Source organism: Emydura macquarii, unplaced genomic scaffold, assembly GCF_026122565.2.
Source record: "Emydura macquarii macquarii isolate MOO-44397 ecotype Brisbane River unplaced genomic scaffold, CSIRO-AGI_Emac_v2 contig_1483, whole genome shotgun sequence".
Lineage (NCBI taxonomy): Eukaryota > Metazoa > Chordata > Testudines > Chelidae > Emydura > Emydura macquarii.
In genome coordinates this window covers 16,863,016-16,884,279 of record NW_027131620.1, presented here as the reverse complement: position 1 = coordinate 16,884,279, position 21,264 = coordinate 16,863,016, and the positions used below count along the sequence as shown (strand labels likewise).

At 47.5% G+C, this 21,264-nt stretch overlaps 1 protein-coding gene across 1 annotated transcript; it reads right to left on the bottom strand.

Moving 5' to 3' along the window:
• Nucleotides 1-227: 227 nt before the first annotated feature.
• R3HDML (R3H domain containing like) lies at nt 228-10,876 on the bottom strand. Its single transcript, XM_067554645.1, has 5 exons — nt 10,616-10,876; nt 7,032-7,150; nt 4,524-4,656; nt 1,954-2,069; nt 228-614 (listed from the first exon to the last, which is right to left on the bottom strand). Exons 1-5 carry the CDS (start codon nt 10,874-10,876, stop codon nt 482-484), a joined length of 762 nt encoding a protein of 253 aa, XP_067410746.1. The 3' UTR covers nt 228-481.
• Nucleotides 10,877-21,264: the final 10,388 nt, after the last annotated feature.

Below are 21,264 nucleotides of genomic sequence, written 5' to 3'. Positions count from 1 at the left end.
TGCGCAGCGTCCCGTCCCGTCCCCACCCCCACTGCCTGCTCAGACCTCCCAGCTCCTCCTTGGACCCTCAGTGTGGAGGAGAGGGTGAAGGGGGCACCACAGAGCTGGGAACAGGCCAGCCGCCCCACCGCGACTGCTCCTTCGACACACCGCTACCCCGGGAACCTCAGAGGAACACCGCCACGCATGCTCCTTCAGGAGCTGCATAACACAGAGACGAAGGGACAGCATGGCCGTGCCCTACACAGCAGTAGGGGAGCGGGCTATAGCTGGGATAGAATAACCATAGGGAAAGATACCCCAGCTGGTTAGAGCCGTTACTGACTAAAACTTCCTAAATGCAGCTGGGGGGGGGGGGGAAGCAGCCTGGAATGTCACTGTTATAAATAATTCTCCTATTTTAAACCATCATTGTACATAGCATTTCCCACTCTTTGCTGTCGCCAGGCCCAGCGCTGCTTCTCCAGCCACTGTCTGAGGCTCAGAACCAGCTCACTTTGTTGGATTTGAGTCCCGTGAAGCACATGTTGTTGCTGCAGATGCCACCATAACTGGGCGGGCAGGCCGAGCACGGTCTCCCCACCTTGTAAGGAGCTTCTCCTATCCAGTTGCCCCTGGAAAGGAAGGCATGGCGTGTGAGTCGCACTGCTCTTTGGGTGGGTGCTTGATTGTGCCTGGAACCCGTGTGTGTGTGGGCGTGCACACCACACTGCCCCCTACTGGATAGGATCACACCTGTTCACAGGGGTTTGATCATGTTACCTTCTAGGGCTGCAGACTAAAGGTACGACGGACCGTAATACCGTTCCAGCCACCGGAGATTTCTTTACCTCCAATGGGAGAGGTCTGTACTTTTGGAGCAGAAGAATCCTGGGTTCTGTATCCTCACTAACCAGCCAGGAAGTCTGTGCGGCTAGTAGTGGTGCATGTGACAAAACCGGTGACCGCAAGCAGCACTTGTTATGATAGATAGCTTCCCAGTTGGGGGCGCTGTAGTATGATGAATGCTTATCTGTAGGGTAGTGTCTCAGAACCCCAGGGAGTGCATGATGGGAGAGGATGATACATGTGGAGGAAGGAATAAAGCCTGGATGTTGCAATGTCCTGGCTCTCTCTGTAATAGAGTCATAAACAAGCACACAATGCCCTGTGCCTCATGCCATCTGGGCTGGCATGCCTCTGTGTGTGTGCACGCACGCACACGTGCAACAGTGTGAGCTCACGTCTGTTTACCGACATGAGGGGGTGAATGAGTTTGAGCCCTGGATCATTGGGCTAAAGTGAAGCTGGACACACACCGAGTCTAACCCATGCTCAAATTGCCATGGTACCTCCACTGTCCCAGCAGCATACCAGTGTAGGATGGCGCATGCCACAGCCCTCCGCCGCTTCCCAGGTGCCCCGGGATCTGCAGCTGCCTAGGGGAAGAGTTACCTAAGGCTGATTAGCAAGAGTGTTCTGAGGCATGGCCAATACTTGCTGCTTTGGCTGCCCCCCGGAGGAATTCTGTATGCATATGCTTGCGAAGACCCTTGGAGGCAAAGGTGAAGGAAAACACTCTCTACGGCTAACCCAGGCACCAAAGGAGAGCCCAGCCTGAGCAAAGGCTGAAAGCAGCAAGGGGACGGGTTATGATATCTACTGGTGGGGCTGGGTCAACTCCATCGCTTCAGAGCCAGGAGGTTCGACACCCGGGAGAGCACTGTTTGTGGGCACACAGCTACGGCTGAGAGAATTCACAGCTTCCATTATGCCTCCCCTCCTGTCGGGGTCCTTCGGGTGACCAAAGATCTTTCTGAGATAGAGCCCGGTCCACGGACCAAGATCATTATGTAAACAGAAAAATCAACCTGGTGTGCTGGGAGAGGGGAAGGAGCACTCAGTCACCCCAAGCTCCCATCCTCTCTCTGAAGCTGCCTGGGGCCAGTGGGAGTCTTTCCTTAGCTCACTTACTTGATGGCGTAGTTGCATACTAAGTACACGGCCTGCCGCCACGTGCTGCCCCACACGCTCACGTTGGTGCAGGTGTTGATGGCACAGCCAATTCTGTTGGAGGCGGCCCACACCATCTGCATCAGAGACAGACAAACAGTAGCTGTAAGAACAACGAGAGTTCTGTGGCACTTTAAAGACTAACAAATCTAATTTTTGTAGGCATAAGCTTTCGTGAGACTCAGCTCACTTCGTCAGATGCAGAGGTAGAATGATACAGTAAATAGGAAACATAGATATACAAGTGCATAGAGAACCATGGGACAAATGAGAACAGAACTCACCCATTCTCACCTCCTACTCAATGACTGTCATTAGCCCTCAAGTACCCGGCTTTCATCCACCTCCCCCATTGTATATCTATGTATACAGACTAACACGGCTACCCCTCTGGAACAGTAGCTGTAAGGGCTGAGCTGCCTACGCCAAAGCAGAAGCATCAGAGATGGAGAACCGTGGGGCCTGCCAAGCAGAGGCAAAGGGACCTCTGTTTACTCGACTCGGGAATCTCCCCTTCCAAAAGAAAAAGAATAAAAACACCCCCACCCAATTTTCTTAGTAGCTGCCTGCGGCTGCCTTTACCTTGTGCTTTGCTGACTGATTGAAAGGCCCATTTTCCAACAAAGCGACCTCCCTTTTGTGAGGGAAATGCCTGCAATTTATGCCTGGAAAACTGCCACCTGCCTTGTCAGATCTGGGGTTGAAACGAGCTGCTCAAATCTGAGTATTTGCTCCTCCAATTCCCTGCTTGCAGGTACAAATCGAATAGAGGAGCAAGGACTCAGCCATGCCCACATTGCAGGATTATACCCACAGAAGAGGGAGACCAGCCCACACCCTTTTGAATATGTATCTTGTTGGGAGAGGCTCGTGAGTGGATGTCTTCACCCACTGATCAGCACTAGACGGACCAGCTAAGTTGATCAGGTTGTTGAATTTAACTCTTCATAAAAAGCAGTTATTTTTCTAATTCACTCCCAGATTCCCTAAAGCCACTCCTCCAGACAGCACATCAGCTGCACCGGGACGGCGACATATCCAAGCTCTCAGACAAGTCAGGAGGAAAGGGGATAGAAAATCTATATAAATGGCAGACGCCCATGTAAATACTGGCCTGGGCATTGCCAGGGGCCAAGCAGACTGAGCAGAAAGAGATCCACAGTGCAGCCAAGCGGTTATTTAAAGGGTAGAAATGCTTTGCCACAAACCATGGAAGTAAAGGAACATTTTCCACCTCGTGCTGGCGCGCACTCCTCCTGGATGTGCTCTGGGGGATGAAGGGCCATATTTAATGGGCAGCCAGACATTTCTGCACACTAAATAGCTGCTCTGTTGCAAAGGAGCTGATTCATGATCAGCAAGGTGGGAAAGGGCTGGTGTAATGAGGGGAAACTGAGGCCAAATAAAAAAGAAGCATTTCAGCCAATTGGCCAAAATCTTCCGTCTGTGCTTCAGAACGTGGAGAGAAACCTCCCTGCGGAGGCAGCTCCAGCTCTTTGATGTAAACAAACTGATTCACCTAAAAGTAATGTGTGTGTTACAGGGCAGCAGCTCTGGGCATACACCCCTGTGAATAGCTGCCTCTCAGGCCAGCAAGTGCTCTGCAAAGCATCCCGAGGAGGGTGGATACTGCTGAGGCCAGGCAGCCTGTATAACTGTCAGGAATGCTAACTCCTGCCTTCCTTTGGTCACTCTCATCTTTCTGATTTAAACCAGACAGCCTCCGAGGGTCATTCCTCCTCCTTCCATCCAGCTAGTTCAGCCACGACCGACAATATCTCCCTGGCAGACAGAGCAATGGAAAATGCAGCCACTGCTTCTAGGAGAAGAGCTGGTGTTTGGATATTGGTTTTTAAATGTGCTTGTTTGCAGTGAAGGTAGTGCTGGCCCAAGGTGACAGACTGACAGCCCTGGCAAGGGACAGATCAAGGGGCTCTCTGCTGGCTTCTTTAGGTGTTATGGTTCATTGCCCTAAAAGAGCTGCAGAAGCAGGATAAAGCCGCTGATGCTTATTGAGTCCCCTTCCAGGTGTGCTACAGAGGGCTCAGCAATGCCAGAACCTGCCTTTCCCCGGCCTCTGATCCTCTGCCACAAAACACAGAACTTGGTCAGTCAAAAGGACTGGTTTCCCAGGAAGCCAGCTGGGATTTTTTGCTAAATTTCACTGCATTTTGCCAGTTTGTGCTTCTGTATCAGACTCATGAGAAACGTTGGGTCTTCTACTCTTACCCCTTGGAAAAGTCTTTATCCCCCTTGTCTGCCACATTTAGAATGATCACTGTTATTATTTATGACTTGTGTTACTGTCACGGCTAGGAGCCCTAGTCATGGACCAGGATCCTATTGTGCCAGGCGCTGTACGAACACAGAGTTGCAGGTTATTCTATCCCAGCAACACAAAAGAGAATTGCACAGATACTCTGCAGTGCAATGGAAAGCGTTCTGGTCCTGGCACATTTAACTCCCGGTTTGGGGAGATCAGCATACTTAATAACACCACGACCCTGCCCCAAGTGACTCTTGCTTTGTACCTGGGTGTAATGGCTGCAGACAGAACCACTGCATTTGGAGGGGCAGCTGGGATTGCATTCACGAGGGTAAGGGAAGGAGTAATGCTGCTTCTCATAATACCAAGATTTCACAAGATCCACGACCGACCGGTACCTATGAAAGATCACACACATTAATCTCCTCATTCCCCCACGACACGCAGGAATAGGAACCAAACCACCAGGAGCCCTGCCAGAGCAGATCTGCCAGAGACCTGCCCCAAGGTGCATTCATGTATCTGTTTCCTAAAGAGGCGCTTTGCTTAGCTGTGTTGGAGCCACGCGAACAAGTGCGCACCTTGCTCCCTCCAGGACCAAAAGAAACTGAGTTCCCAAGGGGCTGGGAGGCAACATGAGAGCGTGGAGGAGGCTCGTTTGTGCTCAGACTGAGTGAAACAGGGAACAGAGCAAGAGGCAGGGGAGTTTGAAATGTGAATGAAAGTGGGTCTCTCCAGGTGCTAAGGACTCTGGGCAGGATAATTTTGCTCTCATGCATTGTGTGCGTGCATGCCAGGGGCATGTAAAACATGACTCTAAAAATCTGGCCCTCTCTGGCTGCATTAGATCACTCCTTACTCCCATTAACCCCCTGCGTGTTGTCAGTGCAAGAATAAAGGGGACTTTTCCCAGCTAGGAGAAAACTTCCCCATTGATCCAAATGAAACGTCGAGTCATTTATGTCCAGATGGTTTCACCTCCATTTCTCACCACGATTTGCTAATTCACCCAATGCGCTTTTCTCTTTCACGTCTCCTCCACTGCTCCAATTCCATCCTGCAGTGGCTTTACATACAAATCTCTTCACTAACACCAACAGGAACGAGGGTTCTGGTCCAGTGGGTTTCTCTATATATTAATGGTCTCTTCAGGCTACTGACAGTTGAGCGGCTCAAGTTTTGCAGCTCAAGCTGAGACATGCCCGTCAGTTTCCATTGCGTGGTGAGTCACACTCCTCCACACACAAAGCTGTGACTCAGATTCGCTGCTGGGGCAAACAGGTGCTCCAGCTCCAGCTTCACCTCAGCAGAGCAACAGTGACCTGAGCCCAGAATCATTTGGGCTGTCCTGGGCGTGTCCCTGGCTCACCTTTGTGACGCACTGAACCCCATGTACACCCTGATAGCGTGATTTGTGTATCCTTCATGTTTACCCTTATAGTGTAACTGTGTATTGTCTAATGCAACATATGTCATGTGAGGTGTGTTTGGAATGCTCATGACGTACTGAACGTTATTGTTATGGCAGCATGTTTCCTGCAATGTCGCACATGTACAGATATGAAACTCTGCTCTGGCATATCCCCAAAGGTGGGTCTCACATGGCTTGACTAGATGCAGACAACCACAAAGCTGAGGTCCTATGCCCCGCAGAGGCATGCATACAGGAACAATGGACTGGTCTAAGCACCTTTGAGCACTTTGGCTCAACTGGAAGAAAGCATGTCCATTGCCGGACATAGCTGATCACCTGACCCCAGGGGGTTGAGGAGATTTGTTCTGACCCCAGGGGGCCGAGGAAACTTGTTAAAAGAAAGAGGCATCTTTGTCTCAGGGCTCTCTCCTGGAATCCATCTTCTAAGCAACATCAAGGACTGGCAACTACCCACGGGAGGGGACAGTGGGGGGCTGGTTGCTAGAGGCATCACAGCCAGCTGTGGGTAAGCTAACATCATAGACTGAAAAGCTACTGAAATATTAATCTTAGTTTAGGATGCGAGTTACCTTTTAGTTGATTGTGACCAACTCCTTGACTCATTATTAATCTCTTGATTTATATTACTTTGACTTATATTCACTTAAAATCTTGCTGTAGTCAATAAACTTATTTGTTTGTTTTATCTAAAACAGAGTATGCGGACTGAGTGTGTGTAAAGATTTTGCTTGGAGTGACAGAACTGGTGCATATCAATTTCTTTGATAAATGGATGGACAAATGTAAATGAGCTTGCAGGGTGCAGTGTACAGCACTGCACCCTGCAAGACCGCAGTTCTCGGGACTGCATCTGAGGCTGAGGTGTTTGCTGGGAGTCTATCCCATGAGCAGCTGGCCAGAAATGCTCCTTCACTGAGCCAGGGACTGATTACTCGCAGGAGGCTGTGTGTGGGCTGACCTGAGAGTGGGTGGTTCACACAGCAAAGCGGAGTAAGTTGGGGCCCAGGGGTGAGGAATTGGGGTGACACAGCTACACGCCAGTCCAGATTGCAGGGGGAGAACATCACAACCTTGAACGGCACTGTAATCCCCCACTAGTCCTGTTTCTTTCTTTCTCTCAATGGAGCATGGTGCTACTGAATGTCAGTTAGGGGGACACAATCGGGCCCTAAATAATAAAGCTGTTAAAATGACATCCAGAGAACTAGATATGTTTTTGTTTTAGGCAAGGTTTCACTCAGTTACCTTCTGCAGTTCCTCCTGTGTCTGCAAAGAATCAGGACTTTGACTTCATTTGACGCTACATGCGTGATCAGAGCACACCTGTGGATCGCTCACCTGCCAGTGTGAATGGAGAGGTTCTGACCAATGTATTTCATCAGGTGTGGAGGCCCATGGTCCCATATGCACTGTACGGCCCAGGCTTCAGCAGACTTGGCTAGTCTCTCATCCCACACCTGGGTGAGGAAAAAAGAAATGGGGCAGCAACGTACGTTATTAGGCTACAGTCCAGAGCAGGAACGAGTGACTCATTCCCTGCAGAATCAAAGGGAAACATTTAACCATGACATGTGTATAGGGGAATGGCTTTAGAATCCAAGAAGACTAGTCTGAAAAAGACCCTTAGATCCCTGCATTATGCAGAGCACTTCCCTACATTATTCCCACTAGTGTTTGTACAAACTAGTGTTTGTACACTAGGGGACACTCAGCTGGTTTCTGATACCATTCCATGAAAGGCCACCCATTGCAGTGACATGACTGCAATTTGCTGTGTGTGCCCTGAACAGAGACTCAGAGATTTTAACAGCTGAACTCCTGCCCCCGTCTCTGCTCTGCAAAGTTCTCTGCAATGCGAGCTGCAGCAATGGCTCCGGCTTCATTTCATGTCATTGCTTCCATAACACGTGCACACAGCTGAAAATCCAGGACCCGGTGTTGCAGGCTTTCAAGTTAGGGCACCTGGGTCCTCCTGCCTGGAAGCAGGGAAGTCAACCCCAAAGGGAGAAAGGATGTGATTGGCAGGCAATATTGAACTGGTAACTTGCAGTAGACAACAGAAAGGAAGGTTCCTGCACTGCCCTCTGTCCTCTGATGTCTCAGAATCACTTTCAGTATCACAGGGCAGAGTGAGCTAATTTTGGCTACCACTGGCCAATAGATACCCAAGAGGCCAACTCTGGGTATCACTGGGGAGGGGGTACAGTGGATCGGTTCTGGGTGACACACAAAGGGTCAGTGGGTAAAGGATTTGAATTGGTTCCACCAGGAAGGGTGCATTATGGGTCCCTCTTGATGTTGATGCATAAGGGATACGCAATAGTTCTGCTTGCGTGGTACTCAGATCAGATCAGACTTGCACGTGCTTCACACATGCTCAACCTAACCTGCTAGCTTCCAAAATCAGATCAACACCCTTCCTTTTCTCCCCAGGCATGGCTGGGGCTCATCTCCAAAGCAGTTCAGGATGGAAGAGGACGTTTCAAATAACACATGAAGGAAAGAGCTGCTCTCAGCAATTAGAATGACAAAGGGGCTGTAACTGTGATCCTGGTGCTTAGATGATGGATGCAGTTACACACTGACAGCAGGAAACTCTAGCGCTGGAGCTGGGTTTGAGATGCCCTTCATCTCTGGAACCCTGCCCTCCATCACACCTGCAGAGAAATGGGGCCTAATTCTCAGAAGTGCTGATGTCAGTGGGAGCTGGAGGTGTTTCAGCACCTTTGCAAATTAGGCTGGTAGTTATCTCCGGGCATCGCTTGCTATGTCCAGTCTGTGTGGATGGGTGTGAGAATTAGACCACAAGCCCCTTCAGGCTGAGGCCAGGTCTTGTCCTAGGTATGTAAAGCCCCACGCATGCTGCTAGTCCTCAACAAACATTAACAGTACCAAAGCATAGAGGGTGTCAAAATAACCAGCAATTGCTCTGCCAGGACTCCTGGGAGAAGAAGGTACATTTCCACATGGGGCAGACAACCCCAGCAGACAGTGGTGTTGTTTGGGCAGCACTGGCGGAAGCGGCCGGGGGCAGATTCCCCCAGGCGCACCCAGACAGGGCCGCTCTGTGCACTGTATGGGGACATTTCTGTTCCCGGTTTGCAGCGGATGACGTTCAGTTTTGCCAGGATTCCACAGTGGAACCAAGCACAGGCCTGGTCATGGGAGGTGCTGAGTCTCAAGATGCTCAGCACTGTGCAGAATCAGGCCTATGATGGGGCTCTTTTTTGTCTGTTGTTGACTATTTTTCCAGCGTTTTCCCAGTGCCCGTCTCCAGCGCCTTGAATGGAACCTAGAGCTTGGTGCTTTCTGTACAGAGTAGCTGTCAGTAGCTGGCATTTCCCAAGCAAACCCAGCTGCACTTTTCTTCTCCAGGGCCTGATCCAAAGCCCACTGAAGTCAGTGGACAGACTCCCGCTGGACAGACGTCAATGGGCTTTGGATCAGGACCCTGATTATTTTTTATTCCTGTTTTTTAGTTACCACAGGTTTCATAACCCAACCTTTTCTGGACCCCTGGGTAAGAAAAGAAAAGAAAAGAAAAGAAAAGATGCAAACCCCACAGAATCAGCAGTTAGCATTAGGTACTTAGCTCGCAATCAGTGCTCCAGGAATTCCCTATGGAAAGCGAGCCAGAACTGCCCTGAAGATGCTGCGAAAGTATCAGTTACCTTCACAGGACTCACCACCTCCCCCGGCCCCAACCACTACATTCACAGCTGCTAGCTCGGGAAGCCCAGGGGATGTGGCAGCCTTTCATCTTCTCACCTTTTCCCTACCCATGGCAAAAAGCAGCTCCTACAATTATCGTGAACAAAGACCTCACCCATTCAGAAAGGCTGTCTCCACCGAGGCTCTGTCAGCTGTATGGGGCCTGCTGATGCAGCGCTTTGCCACTCAGATGGGAATCCCTCCCTTAGTGTGAAATGAGCTCTATATCCCCTCCCTGTCTGCAGGACTAAAAGTTCCCCCAGGTCCCAGACAAGTTAGCAGGTGCCCACAGTCTGCAGCAGGGTGGAAACAACTGACTAATCTGGGCTTGTCTCAACACAGAGGTTGCCCTGGTTTAACTAAAAGGAGGATGCTACTCTGGCGTCACTCTGCGTGTGGACACTGTACTGAGCCTTGAACCTGGCTTGTGTTGGTTACCTACGGGCACACGCTGAATGGATATAAGACAGCTTTAAGCCAATGTCAGAGTGTTCACACAGAGCTGCATCGCTTTAGCATCACACCCTCAGTCAAATGGGCACAACACTGTGCGTAGACCAGAGGGAGAAATGTACCAAGAGCTGGAACTCCTATTAACAAACTGAGGCAGTGGTATTGCCAGTATCGAGGTCTAATGCTGTACCGAACCTACGGGCACTGCCTGGCCGGGCGTAACGTGTGGCAGGGAAACTCTGCACTCATTAAAGGGCTTTCGATCCCCCTTCCCTTTCTTCATTCAGGTCCCTCCCAGAAACACGGCTGTCTCACAAGAAGTAATCCTAGAAAACCAAACACGCCTAACTGACTAGCACCAAGTGTTGCTGAGTAACCCATCGTTGGCTTCCGTGCACCCTCTCCCCTCCCCACGCCTGGTGAGGCTCATTCTGACCCTCCCTTGTGTCATGTTTGGCTTTGCGTAGGAAGCCCACTGGGGCTGTGATTCTGCATCCTGTTGTGTAGTGCCTAGCACACTGTTTGTTGCTGAGAAATAACAGATCACAATAATAACATGACCAGTGCCTGAACCTGGCATCCTCCCAGCATTTGCTGTGCGGATGTAATAGGCACTGCCAATCCATCAAGGCCCCATTCTGCAGCACTGTGGTTCTTCCTTTGCACCCGTTTCCTCGGTGTATGGTGCTAAAGCATTAAATCTGCCCCTGGCCCCACTATTAGTCCTTCTCCCTTCAGGAAGCATGGCAAAAACTCACCATATACTCCATGTTGGCAGCTGGAGGGGAGACCTGTGCCCGCACTTGGTTGTGGTAGTCCAAAAGAGCACTCATGTCCCGCGGAGAGATGTATCGCTTTCGGCGACTCCTTGGCACCCCGAGGCCAGATATCAGGCCAGCCCGAGTGCTGCTGGAGGGGTACAGGAGCTCGGTGGCATTGGGCAGTACAAAAGAGCTTGATTTCTGTATAATCCAGAAGACCAAGCCAGTGAAATACAGGTGCACGTGCAATAAAGTCATTTTAGGTTGTTTTTGTTGTTGTTGTCGTTAATTTATTGTTTTGCAACTGTCTATTTTCAAATGGAACAAAACAAAGAGAAATTAAAAAATAAGGCAAAGCTTTTCTTCCTTCTGATTGTATATCTAAAAAAGGAAACAAGAGAGGCACAGTTTATTTTTGCATTTCACAAGAAAATTCCACCTCCCCAAAGATAATGGAAATAAAACAAAACAAAACAAAACACTACAGGTGCTTCTCCACAAGCAAAAAGAAAAAGAAAAAAAAGAGAAGAAGCAGATATCTTTCATCAGCTAAAATTCCTGCTCATATATAAGAGCAAATTCACTGGGACCAGCTGTGAAATCTGCAGAAAGCTGATTGTTTTTTCTAATCTGAGTGTAAAAACTTCCCTAAATTTTTCACTTTTCCCATGTACCCCTGACAAACCAACACTAATTAATAACAAGATGCTACATTAGCTTTTGTTTCCAGTCCCTCTGATTTCACAGGCTTTTGGTATGTTGTACAAATCCCTCAAAAAAAAAACCCTGAAATCTTACTCAGATAAAGAAACGAACGGCAAGTTCTAAAAAGATCAGTGAGAGAGTCTAAATAATTTTCTTGTGGGAAGCAAAATCAACCACTTCAGAACTAAGATGTAAAAAATCTCTCATTCTTTTTTAGTAGATGCACCTTCTAACATCAGTGAAAGACATTCCCCAAAGAAGCTGAGAGGACATTTACCAGACTACTTACCTTGAGGACTGAGCCAAGAACAGCTGAGAAATGTTAGCTGCTGCAGCAACAGACTGGGAGATTGACCTTTACAAACAACCTGCTCAGGCACATGTGGCAGAGAGATTTAACCTAGCCAAGTTCTAGGAGCCTTTGATAGCATCTGACGCAAAATCTGCATCTTAACTCTTCCTCCGGGGAATGTCCTAAAGTTTGGAAAGTGCTCTGCTAGGCAATTTATGGCCTCTTCCCTGTGTACACACAGCCCAGCTCGGCTGAGTTCTCTGCTTGTTGTGAGCGGTGTGTGTTATGAATCGGGTAAGGCTGCAAACAGTATAAAATTGATATACTGGAGCCTATTTTACCAAAAACAGCTTCTCTTTAGCTGCAATATGCATGTGGGACCCTTGTACTGTGCTTGTGAGCCATCTAATAACAGACATTTCCAGAGACCTCCCCTCCCCCCCAAAGGACCTTGGTAGTAAATTTACTTTAATTTTGAAAGGGGGGGGGCACATATTTTGCCATGGTGAGTTGGCCCTATTGGCAGCTCTCTGGGAATCTGAGGGCTCCCCCTAACTGGTGTGAAACAGAGCAGAATGCAGCAATCTGTCTTCATTCCTGTGGTAGGGTGCCCAGACAAGACCGTGAGTCCCAGCCTGCGAATGGATGTCCCAGGAGGGATAACAATCTGCCACCTTGGCATACCGGCCCTCCATATGAGTGATAGGGTCATGTTGGACAGCACCTGTCCTGGGCTGTTCTCTAGCCACCCTTCAGTTCAGAGCAGCTCCTTCCTAGGTACTAATCAGGGTGTATTTATATATCTGAGTTGGGATGGAAATGAATCCACTCCAATGACAATGGCTTAATCATGGTGTCCCAGGTGGAACAGGAAGGGCCTTTTTCTGCAGAACCCTGACACTCATCCAGAGTAGTTTAATGGATGTTCAGATCTCCAGCTCAGTTAGTGAAACCACTGTAAAGATATAAATCAAGTCTGAGAGATGACATGTGCTTTCCTATAACACAGTGAACAGTAACGGTTTCCTGGGACTGAATGAATTACTACAGGTCAGGAAAATTCTGTGCTGAAAGCCTGAAGGGACAGTTTGAAATGCTCATCATATGCTTTCTTCCTCTTCTCTTTATATAGAATTTGACTGTATTTTTTTAACTGTGTTGAGGTTTGTTGCTACTGTTACACAGAGGGATAGTTTTATCAGATAGTGCAGTATGTAATATATGGGGAGGCCGTGTTCAGCCAGCTTTGCACATACAGTCGAATGGGCCCATCAGACAAGACATGCAGCCCCTTTTATTGCATAACCTTTGCATCTGCACAGCTGTGATGTGCACACACCTACTTGTCTGTGCACACACAAACAGGACAGGAGGGTGTGAAAAATCAGAAGCTGGGACTGAAAATTTGGCCCATTCTGGGGGGTGGAGGGGCTTAACAGTGAGATCAGTAGAAGCTCCATTGCTTGAGATGTTGAAGACTGGACTCAAGCATGCATACAGTCCCCTGGGATAGGCTAGATGGACCCCAATAGTGCTTCCTCAGCTCTAACTTCAATGCTTCTATGACACCATTGGATTTCTACAGAGCATTGCTAAGGTGTCCAGTCATCGTAAGTACCTGGGGGTGCATTACATACATTAATAATGCTTCAAAATCTCATCGAAGGAGCCATGTCTTCTTCCTCCAATCATCCAGAGTCACCATTACTTGAAAAGGGAACAGGTGCAGGTGGGTATCGGTGCAGAAGTTTCAGGAACCCATTTAAGTAAAAGCACACACAACAAACTGGCTGTTGCCCTACAGATGGCGCCAGATCTCTGGCAGCAGAAGCGAATCCCACTGTAGTGGGCCATCCAAGCAGGCTCTGCCGCCAGCTCCCACCAGTGATCCCGAAGGCTATGCAATGCCACATGCTTCCAAGTAATGGGTGATAATACAGGCCTTTCAATATGGCAGGAGTGGCCGAAGTGCCGCCTGTGGCTACATGTATCCCACAGAGCTTTATAACACACCTCACAGACTTCCTTGGTTTCTCCATGGAAGAGGTAGCCCATGTAGCCCACATTTCCCAGCATGCTCTACTCCATCTTGATCCCACCCACTAGATGTGGGACCTGTAGTCCTCTCTGGGCTGCATCTCAGAATGAAAGATGAGGGCAGCTTCATTCTGCATGTGTTGGGTTCTGGGTAAGATACCACTGGGTGCAACCATATATTGGGAAAAGTTGAAGCACTCCTGCAAGATAGGATGATCTGAGCCCTACTTGAATCAATTAGGACATCTCTGCTTGGGCTGGAGTCACCTAGTATAGCAGAAGATGGTGGTAAATGGCTGAGATCAGACTGGAGTGAAAACAGAAACAGAAATTAAGTGAGAAAGAGGACCCCTAACAAACCCACAGCCCCTCTTGAGTTAAACAGCAGCACCAGGAGGAAGAGGCAGGGGACATGGAGCCTAATGATGCCCGAAAAGTGGGTCTAATGTGTGAAGAAAATGCAGGCCTCCTTTCCAGCCCCCCCAAATCCTCCGGTGTGACTCTGTCTAATGAAATATTCCTCTGTGCTTATTTTTACAGGTGTGAGATTTTTTTCCTGGCATCTGCTCTTGTAAAAAAGAGAATCAAGCTGCCTGGCACTCCTGGGGAGTGGATGGAGAGCACCAGTGACATGTGGTGGATGGACCATCTGCACCACTCTTTCCCATTTGCTCCTTGCACAGTGGATGGAATAATGATGTAGCCAGCGAGGCAGCAGAAAAACCTTCCCCCTGGCACTTCTCCTCGGGGCTAATGTCACATTTCGAACACATCCCCCAAATCAGCTCCAGCAACAAAGGAAGTGGCTCTGGAAACCTCCCTGCAGTTGAGTTTAATATCTAGACCAGGAGTGCTCAGCTTGTGGTCAGAGAGGCAAAGAGAGCCCACAAGTCCTGTATAATGCAGCCTGACGCGCTCTGACCTGGCAAACACAGGGTGAGATTAAGGCCGATCGGCTGCAGGTTTTTCCTTGCCAATGATCTCAAGCGGCAGGAAGATGCAAGTCCCAGCAAAGACTGTGCTTGGTATATTTACTTTTGATGATAAAACGGCACGTAAACACACAGCTGCAATTCAGCCCAGCCAATGTGGCCGTCTTTATCTCGGTGTCTGGGCATTGACTCCTGCTCTCCTTTGAAATCACACAGGGATAAGAGCTGTGAGCAGGGAAGCAATGCTGCATCCAGCCTGATCAGAACCATCTTGATATCAGGAAGAGAAGAGGGGAGGGTGGCCTGGTTGCACACACTCTAGGAGCAGGAATTGCAGTGGCTGCTTTGCTCCAGGGCACCCAGCTCTAGGTTTGAGTTGTTGGGTAGTAGGAGACAGCGCCTTCACTGGACACTGGTGGTGCTGCTGTTTGTTGGTGTGACCATACTTTTCAGCCCTGGACTCTGAAAAGAGGGGCAGTAACCCCTCAACATGAGCAACAGTGAGGCATGAAGTAAACAGATTGGAGGCATAAACTGGGGATATGGACTGGGCAGGCTGGCAGAAGCAGCCACCAGTGTATTTGTAAGTAGCTTTGGCAAAAAGGGAAAATAGTGAGTTGGAGGTGGGGGTATTATTGCCTTCATTAAAGAGCCCACCCTGGGGAGCAAATGCCCATCTGACACTGTGAAATGCAAATTTTTGCATTTGAGAAAATAGCTTGTGTTTCTCCGTTTGACATTTGACAGATTGAATGGTTAGGAGAGAGTGTACCAGCTGCAGTTCCCACTGCCATAAAGCGAGCTGACTTTGAAAGAATCCTATGCTCAGAGACAGTTACAGGGTTTTGTCTTGGGTGCAGATTGAAAGCGCTGCTTAATCAGCACTCCGCTAGACAATCTAAATTCCAGGAACTGGTAGGGTTTTGTGTCCCTGCCAGGCGTAATATCCTGAAGCCTAGACTGTCCTGTCTGCCAAAGTATACGGTCTCTGCAGAGAGGACCTCATTGAGAGCCAAAATGCACATGCATTCAACTGCATTCAGCAGCAGCTCCAACAAATTCTCATTTAATGACCATTGCAAGAAAGAAAGAAAGAAAAGAAAGAAAGAGGAAATAAATCACTGGGCTAACAGCATTGTCTCAGATGAGATGTGCACCGATGGCTGACACATAGCAACTTGCTACATGATAATACACAATGGGGTCTGAAGATTCTCTCTCTCTCGCTCTCTCTCCATCCATTTGTCTAATGACTTTAGGAGCCACCGGTCACCGTGCTACCTAAGGGCCAGATTGTGACAGGGCACGGTGCAATACTTATCCTTTCTTGGTGGGATTGCCAGAGAGGATCAATCTTGGGCATCCTCTTAGACCAAAACTGCCCTGGTGTAACAGGATGGAGTCAGTGGAGTTGATCTGCCCACACCAGGGCTGAATTTGGCCCTTCTCCTCATAGTGAAGAGCCGCTGGTGAAAGGTGCCAGTCCTAGAAAATGTCTATCTCTACAGCACGTAAAACCTCAGCAACAGCAGCTCCAGTTTCCCCAACTAATGTGCCCCTAGGGCTGTGGAGGGAACTTGGGCTCGAAGGCCTATTCACATCGTAGCTCTGCTCTACTCTGCCAACATGAGGCCAGAAGAGGTGGCAGTTCTGAGATGTTGCTTCCTCTCTTACGAGGAACCAGATGACAGACAGGTCATTTCAGACAGGTCACCAAGCAGCCACCAGGTCAGAGCATCTTCCAGTCACTACCACTCTGGACTAGGTTTGCTCCTCCAGAATTTCTGGGGCATGTTTTCTGAGTGGGCAGTTCCATGCACATTTGTGTAAGTGCTGTCCTGTTGTAGCTGAAAGCTTGAGAGACTGTTACTAGGAACCTGACCCAAAACCCAATCAAGTCAATGGAAATTCTTCTTCTTCTTCTTCTTCATTGGGATTATGGTATCACTGAGGAACTCCAATCAAGGAGCCAGACTCCATAGTGCCAAGCACCGCTCAGTCAAATAACAAAGGCAATAGTCCCTGACCTTGAGAGCTTGCAATCTACATGTCAGACAGGACACAATTGGTGTCTGAGACAGACTCCCATTGGAATGGATGAGCCAGACTCCCATTTAATTCAATGGGTTTTGGATCAGATCCTGGAGCAGCCTTATCTAGGTCTCTGACATGTTTCCTTTTCACTCTCACATCTCAGGATCCCCTTTGTCACTTTCACACTATTGCTCCTAGTTCTGATGATTTCAGACCTTCTTGAGAAGCCCCAGGGACATGAAAGAAGAGATTTCAGCAATCAGCAGATGTCTTCTGTTTATTGTGAGATAAAGGGGAGAGGGAGGGAGATGGATTATTTTGGGTTTGGTAAAACAAAAATCCCTTTATTTATTAGAACTGTTTGCCCAGGAAGTGTTAAAATTCTGTGTCTCTATAAAAAGCCTGCCAAGTGGAAAAATGGTTCATTTTGATGTGAACGCTGATGATAACTCCAGTTCCACAGCTGCCAAAACCTGTGAAATGTAGGAAGGAAAGAAAGTGTTTCTTTGATTCTGAAGAGATTTTTCTTTCTAAAACCCTCCAGTTGTCTAAAACTTCAAGAGCAATGGATTAAAGCAAAGTTGTTTCTCTCAAAACACTAGGCAATTTTATTTTCTAAAAGTGAGGCAAAATATCTGCAAATGCCAGTGATTACCATAGTTTTATAATGTGAGGTCATTTAGATTTAGCTCATTTAAAGTAATTTTTGAACACCTCTGGAATACATGCACACAGTTATGGAGAAATCCAGCCATCTTCTATGAGTAATCACCTGTCTTAAGTGATTCCTTTGAAGCACCCCCAAAGTTTGTTCAACATTTGGTTAAAATGCAGCCTCCTTTAGGTGACCTTCTTTTGCAGATGTGACCTTGGATACATTTCACAGTGCATATTTCACCCTCAAATCAGTGAAATTAGAAATGGAAAATACTGCTGACTATGGGTAACATCTAGGGTGAAACACCGGCTGCAGTGAAGTCAATTGCAAAACTCCCATTGACTTTGACAGAGCCAGGATTTTACCCTTAATGGGTCAAGGACACAACGCAGGAAATAAGAACATAGGAATTGCCAGACTGGCTCAGAACCAAGGTCCATCTAGTCCAGTGTCTTATCTAGTGCCTCCCATGCTAGGTCTCATCCTGATCTCCAATGGTTAGAGATTGGTTTAGGCCTGAAGCATGAGGTTAAATAGCCCTTCCAAACTTGTTGTCAGCATTAACTCAGAAAACTCTGAATATTCTTGATATCCTTGTCAATGCCAAGTACCTTTTTTGAATCTTGGACTAAAGGAAATGGTGTAAAAAACCCAGGCCAAAGCTTACGCTGAAGAGGCAACAGCCAGTCATGTTTTAACCATGATGAAATCATACACTGGTATGATAAAGAGATATGCCCTCCGAACCTGAGTCTATATCTTTTACACATACAGAAATTCACATTGATGCATGTAAATAGGTACTTGCACGTCTAACTGCTTATTTTGCATGTGCAAATTTGGCATGTGCAAACAAGTGACTATTCAGATTTTAGATGCTGGTTTGAAAATTTTGCCCAAAACATTAAAAATAAGTAATAAATGTCTGATAAATCTGCTTCCAATTATACCATTCTCAGATTTCATTGACCAACATTGAATTATTAGTATTACTATAACATCACCCATGTGTGCAGTATAGGACAATACGTAAAACTTGCCATACAGATACCAGAGTCGCTGCCTTGAAGTGCTTATGACCTGTAGAGAAAACTGGCTCTGACTGGCGAGTGATCTTGTACCCTGCTTTCCCCTAAATCTCCCTCCTGGGTCATCATTTCATGTTCTGTCCCATTTATATAGATTTTCTTTTAAACATATTTTCTCATTAGTTCCCAAGACTTTTTTATGAAATACCTTTGAGTAAAATTAAATCCCTTCAATCCTTTCACATAGAAATACATGTCCTGGGGATGCAGGCTGTTGGAACTCAGATATCACCGTGAAGCCTGTATCTCCTGCAACAATTGGTGACTGTGTCATAAACTGAGTCTCCAGACTTTACAGGAGCCTGTGGAGTGAGTTTGAGCCAAGATGTCATGAGCTGGTTTGCCAGAGCTTGTAGGATTATTTATTCAGGATTCATTTATTGATTTGCACTGATTTTCCTGACCCCACCACATTCCAAATCCTGTCAGTGGTCACTGCCTCCTAACCCGTTAGGACAGGAATGATGTCTCCTGGCTGACGTTTCTGCTGCTTGTAGCCAGCTGGCAGAAAACAATGAGGGTCTGGTTGTGTGCTACCAGACCATTGGGGAGTGAACATTTCACGTCTGCGTGTCTGTAACTCCTGGAGGTTGAGGAGTGAAGAATGTCAGACTCTGGCCAGGCTAGAGAGGAAGGTTTATAGGACATATGCTATGCTGTCAGAGAGACTCAAGTCTGGGGCACCATGTTCCAGACAAAGAGGCTACCACACCAAACTAAACCATATATCAGGCAAGCCACAGCATGGTGCCCAGTGCCAGCCATAGATTTTGAAAAAGCCCCTTCTGGATTCACTGCCTGACTCAGTGATAGTTCTGCCTTCTCTTCTCTAATTTATTCTATTTAGTATCAAGCCCAGGCTAGTCACTAGACAGAAGTGAGAGGTTTACAATGGATAGAGTAAACTAGCTGGGTCACAAGTCACAGACACATGTCTTTTCCCAGTACAGAGTCCCTGCTGCCTGTCTGTCATGGACCTGCCTCCCCAGATATGGCAGACACCAACCCTCAGTGCCCTGCAGTTTAGGAACTGGTGGATGACCGCAGTGGTGATTATGGGGACCAGCTCCATGAAGTCTTATTGTTCCAGGGAGATGGGAGTCTGCTAGTGTATTTGGTGTGGCCTCCCCATATTACAGTTCTAAGAAAGTGTGACACAGCTGTAGAGAGGCTATCTGGAGTGGCTCACGATCACGAGTGGTGCCTACTGGGGTAGGCTGTCAAAAGCTGGGCAGACACCCCAAGCTGGTGGTGTGTCCTATGACTAGATTTCACCAAGCCAGTGACAAATGTGAACTCCTGGATCACGGTCAAAGTATTACCATGGAGTCACAGACAATCCCCTTAGGCTTTCCAGTCTATCTTGTCACCCAGACAAGCTGGACTTGGTGATGAATGGTCACTTACACCACAAATCACAAAATATTCAAGTTGCTTCCAGTCCCAAAAGACGAGTCACTTACCCCAGATCAACTGGTACCCTGAATCTTACCCCAAAGACAACGCCTGTAGCCAATCCTGTAATAAACTAGTTAAAGGTTTATTAACTAGGAAAAAAAGAGTTATTAGCAGGTTAAATCAAGCAAATGTATATACACAAATGAGTTACCATCTATGATTCTTAAAGAAGACAGATGTGGTAATCTGTTAATACAAGATGTCTTTCAGGGAGGATCCAGGGGTAACCCCTGGGTATCTCTGGCTTGACAGTCAAACAGAAAAGAGATGACAAATTTTCCTGGGTCTTTGTTTTTGTTTCCTTCATTCAGACCAGCTTCCTTGTAGGTAGCATTTCCAAGGTGTGATAGGGCCATTCACCAATCCTTTGTACTGCGAAGTCCCTTGATGGCCCGTCTGATTTGGATAGTTCTTCTAGACGGGCAGGGGGAAACGCGCTTCCCCTCAGATTTCAGAAGTTTAGAGCAAACACTTTTCAAGTTATAAAGTAAATTTACATATTTCCTTACAGCATGGAATACAGACATTTCAAATAAGATTAATGCAGGCAGCAACTTATAAACATTCTATAGAGTCTAAACACTAAACACCGTCTTATAAGTCTAATACCTATTTTGAGCAACACTAACATAAGAGAACTGGTCTGGTCTCCACCTATGAGTTTTTCCAGTTCTTAGCTAATACCTGCAGCCTTGGCAAGAGCTGGCACTTGGTTTACTAGTGGCACAAGCTGCTTTCCCTATGAGGGAACAATAGAGGCCTGCCTGGGAAACGGCCTGTGTTTTATTCTGGCAAGGCACAGACAGGCCTAGTGTCTTTCAAGCTCTCAGACACCATCTGAGTGGACCCTGAAATCAAATAAAAAGAAGGGTGGGTCCAGTGTTTAGGGCACTAATCTCAGATTTAGGAGACCCATGGTCAGCTCCCTGCTCTGCCACAGACTTCCTGTGGGACCTCAGGTGAGTCCCTTGGGCCCAGATTTTTAAAGGAATTGAGATGTCACAGCACTCAGTGTTGCAAGCCTAACTGATTTAGGAGCCTATATCTCATTGTCAAAAGGGGTTTAGGCACTTAGAAACAAAGATCCCATGGGATTTAAGATCCTAAGTGCTTTTAAATCCTTTTTTGGCAATGAGATTTAGGTTCCTAAATCAGGGTCATTCCCGTCTCTGACTTGTATGACTTTGTAAGAAATTTTGTGCTAATTTTTCTTTCCACATCTGTTTGATTCTTTCCCATTTGGTAATTTCTCCCGAGGTTTTAACAACACTTCATCCAAAGAGCTCCTTTTCATTTACTTCCTTGTTTGTATGCCATCTTCTGAGATGCCAGCAGCAATGGACACAGTTCTGAAAACAGTATTTGAAACTGAGCTGCAAAGACCCAGCGACTGTCTTGTTCTGTGTTTGTACAGCGCCTAGCACAATGGAATCCTGATTCAT